Genomic DNA, 4415 nt, shown 5'->3' with positions numbered 1-4415 from the left:
ATGTGGTTTGTAATGTGATTATTTTAGAATCAAAGAAAATTTTATTTATTTGTATGTCAAGTAGAAAAATGTACATACTGTGTTCATAATAAAGTTTTTTTTCTTTTAAGCAGGAACGCAACATAAAATGTGAATCTAACATTTAGCAATGTGCTTATATATTTCTTTCTAGATTGTCTATCTATATAACATACACATATAGCTATCTCTTTCACAATAACATTTTTGTAAATATTACCATATTTTTCTACTATGTTGATGGCTTTATTTTGAGCTCGTTAATTTAGAAAAATAGTTCCATTTTCTATTAACAGGTTTTAAATATAATTTGCTTATATTTTCTTAGTACCCAACCTTCCTTTTCCGTAATGCTGGGGAAAATAAATCAGTATGTTTAAAGAAAGTGTTAGAAACTGAAGATCTCACGTAATTAAAAATGCCATATATGGAAAAAAAATTGTGTATATAAAATGACAACTGTCGTTTAATACTTTTGATACAAATATATCTAAAAACTTCATGTATTTATGGCTTTCTTTTTCTGTGTGACCTTAGTGTTTATATTCTTTATTGACAAATAGTGAAATAAGACAGAAAAAATAAGGCTCCCATGGCCAGTAAGTAATAAAATTTAGAAAATGGAATCCAGAGCATCGAGTACTTCTTTCCCATATGTCTTTCATCCTTAACATTATATTTGGAAGAAAAAATACAGCGTTCCACAAAATTAAGAGTAGTTCATTATACTCCCTGAAAACTAGGCTTAATTTCAAATAGAACATGGAATGAAATGGAGTCAATCAAATCTAGGGTCTTATGATTGTAATAAGTAGAATGATTTTTTTAATTTAACAAGTTACTAATTACAGGTGATAACTTATTTACTACTTATAGGAGATAATCATGTCAAACTTGTCAAGAATGAGAGCAGCAAAATTAGAAAGTCATATGTCCCAGTTTCCTTACAAAAGGTAATGAAAGTATATTCTGTCACTGATAGATTTATACACTATAAATCATGCACAACTGGTATAAACATCACAGCCTAGGATGATGAACATTGCCTAAATATGCAAGATACTTTTTGGCTGTTCTTAAGGTTCTAACCCTAGCCTGAGAGAATGGACAAGAATTTTTCTAGGGAATGAGTCCATAGTTTTCACCAGAATGAAGAGATCAGTGACTCAAAAAAAAAAAAAATTCAGAACCACATATACTCCAATGGTTTTTTTATTCTTGGCAAGTGAGGGATAAAAATAATAATTTCAATCTTAATTTCTTACACGTTTTCATTTCCCTTTCCTCTTCCTTTTTATTGAACACTAAAGGAATAAAAGACTAAGGTATCTCTAATTTATACTGGTAATTTATTTTCAGGAGGGGGCATGAAGCTAGGTACATAGGTAGACCTGTTATTTGTGAAATCTCAGTCAGTTATGTACACGATCAGCTCCTGTTAGATATTTTGAGGGTTTTCTTTGAGGGTAAGGCAAATTCTATTAGCAAACATCATTTATTACTGTTTATAAAACATAATTTGAAGTAGATGGCTGAGAGGAGCTTAAAAATACTTTATCTTAATTTTAATCCATATAATATTATATGCACCGTCTTGCTGTATTTTGGTGCTATTAAAGTGTGGATTTTTCACCAGATAGAAAAACACACGCAATTTTCTATAGGTTACATTTGCAATTCAGGGAAGATTAGCATGATTCTAATGCAAGATAATCAGTGGGGGTGGGGTTTGGGGGCGTAATTAAGAATTTGTGTCGTTAAGAATTTGTGTGACTGGGTCTCCCCTGGTGGCGCAGCGGTTGAGTGCTGGGCTGCGAGGCTGCCGGCAGCCTCTGTAGTGCCGGTTCGTTCCCCGGCCGCCGCTGAGTGGCCCACAAAAAAAAAAAAAAAAAAAAAATTTGTGTGACTATAGGGCAATGATATCTTAATTCAACAGTAGAAATTTGGAGACATTTGCAGGACTGTAAAGCAAACCATTAGAGAAAACTTTTTCCCACACATGTGTGAAATTAAAATCACTCTCTCAACTATGCTCTTTACTATAGCTTATTATAAAAACTTGAATTGTTTTCCTTTATTGTGTTTTCACTCTATCCCCAGTAAAACATATTAGCACATAATCAATTCTTAAAATAAAAATTAAATTCTTTACATAAAAAGTGAGTACACAAATGCCTGAATGTTGTATCTGACTTGGCAAGCCCTCCCCTCTTAAGCAATAATTCACTTGATATAAACACATAATTAAATCAATCCACTCAAAGTGCTTTTTAATGATTGCCTTGCCTGTCATTACATTTTGTAAGTTTTACAGTGGATTTCTGGTTAACTAATGTACCATTAAAACCCTTGATAACTAGGAAAAGTTCCAATTCAGCCAGCTTGTATTCCACGATCCTGAGGTTTACCAATATTCGCTTCTGCATGGCTATCGAATGTGGGACATTATTTAATATATCCTGGGAGAGGCTGCTGACTGAAAGACTCTTATCAATAATGTTCTTAGTTGACCCAGAACGAGAAGATGTTCTTACTAGTGCATGAGAAGGCGGGTTTGATGACATTTCACCAGTGTTTCTCTGTAAGGGAAGGAAATTATAATATGTAATTAATGTAGCTTAGCAATTTCCAAATACTACCAACTAACATGCTTAAACTTGATTATCAGAATGAACTGATTGTTCTCCACTAAGAATTAGAGATCAAAAATCTGTTGAGGGCCTCCCCTGTTGGCGCAGCCTCTGCAGCGCCGGTTCGATCCCAGCCGGCCGGCAGGGTCCCACATGGAGCGCAGACCTCTCCTGCCATGCCCGCTGCTCCCCTCAGCAGTGTGTTTTGTCAGTCTGCTGTTCTGTTCCCTGCTCTGTCTCTGGAGAATCCTCTCACCCTCCCGCGAATCTGGCCTGTACCCCGGTTCTTGTATGTATGCATAAATAAATAAATCTTAAAAAAAAAAATCTGTTGAATAACTACACTGATTTGAAAATATGTTCTTGTCAAACATAGATGGAAAAAATACATATGAAAGTAGCCTTTCATCAAACTGCCAGATCTTTGGGTTGTATTTCTTGGGCAGTCTTTGTAGGTCTATATTTGGACCCTGTCTGATCCTATCTGACTTCAATTGCTACTTTAAATATTAACAGGAAGCCCACCTTTTGACCCGAATTATTTGTGAGACAGGAAATGAAGTAAAGGCAAACAGAAAGTCAGGGAATAGCGGAAGCTGCCACAGTAGGTACAGATTCTTAAAATGGTAGGTTGTGGGGAGTGGGCACTTTTAGCTGTAATTTTCAAGTGATTCTAAAGCTCACCCTAACACTAGTGAAAACAGACCACAGCTGTCTAATCACAGTTTACTATGCCAGAAGTGTGGGGTAAGAAGTAACCCTCTCCCCGAAGCAGGTTTACCTGAAACAGGTTTTTCCAGAACGCAAACATTATGGTGAACAAAATGCCGCTAACTAGGAGCAAGAAGACGCTCATGGCTACTTTTGGGCCTCTTTCTCTACTGGATCTTGGAGGTATTCGGCAGCTGGGAAACTGAGGGCCCGCTAGCCGCCGGGTTTTGGGAAACCACCAGCCAGGGTGCTCACCGATCCTCACTGACTCGCGCAACTGAGCCAGGCGTCCGCGTCTAGCTTTATACGTACTGGGAGGGCGTCTGACGTCACAACTGAGCACTTAGAGGCCCCACGCTACAATCCAATGACCTAACCCCCAACCTGCTAGTGGCCAGGCAGCATTTAGTAACCGCCCACCTCGTAGCCGTGTCAGGTCTTTAGAGTAAGAGGACTTGGGGGTGTTTGGAATTTCTGGGAAGCTAAAACATGGTAGAAGTACAAACGCCAAATTGTCTGGTGAAAATACAGATTTTAAAAGTGCTTCTCCGTCTTTTTTTTTTTTTAAGCTGTGATTGTTTTTACTGCAACCACTACACTATTCATTTCAAAAACAAGTTCAAAATCAAGATAGGAAGACCTTGTAAAAAGTAGTCACCCACAAATTGTCTTTGCTGGTATCTCCACCACACTCCCATTACTATTTTAGGATTCACTCCAACGGAATCCATATTGTGATGATTATGTATATGTGTGTCACTGTACAGTTTAAAAAGTATTCCAGGGACATTGTCCTATAAAACTCACAATAATTTTGTGCTATGGGTATTTTTTAAAAGATTTATTTATTTATTCATACAAGCACTGGGTGCAGTCAGAAGCGCGGGAGGATGAGAGAGTTCAGCAGGGCCAGAGTGGGGTACAGAACAGGCAGACTGACGAAATACACTGCTGAGGGGAGCAGCGGGCGGCAGGACAGGTCTGTTGTGCCATGTGGGACCCTCGCCGGCGGCCGGGGATCGAACCAGCGCTGCAGAGGCTGCGGGCAGCTTCGCA

General features: G+C 38.0%; 1 protein-coding gene across 1 annotated transcript; it reads right to left on the bottom strand.

The window, feature by feature from the left end:
* Positions 1-2239: 2239 nt before the first annotated feature.
* Positions 2240-3672, bottom strand: CT83 (cancer/testis antigen 83). The gene is made up of 2 exons (XM_037512918.2): positions 3430-3672; positions 2240-2597 (listed from the first exon to the last, which is right to left on the bottom strand). The coding sequence occupies exons 1-2, from the start codon at positions 3502-3504 to the stop codon at positions 2289-2291; spliced, it is 384 nt and encodes a 127-aa protein (XP_037368815.1). The 5' UTR covers positions 3505-3672; the 3' UTR covers positions 2240-2288.
* Positions 3673-4415: the final 743 nt, after the last annotated feature.

Source organism: Talpa occidentalis, unplaced genomic scaffold (genome assembly GCF_014898055.3).
Source record: "Talpa occidentalis isolate TD23 unplaced genomic scaffold, MPIMG_talOcc4v2.1 talOcc4.15, whole genome shotgun sequence".
Taxonomy (NCBI): Eukaryota; Metazoa; Chordata; class Mammalia; order Eulipotyphla; family Talpidae; genus Talpa; species Talpa occidentalis.
The sequence above is the reverse complement of the archived record's forward strand: the minus strand, read 5'-3'. Positions and strand labels throughout refer to the sequence as shown.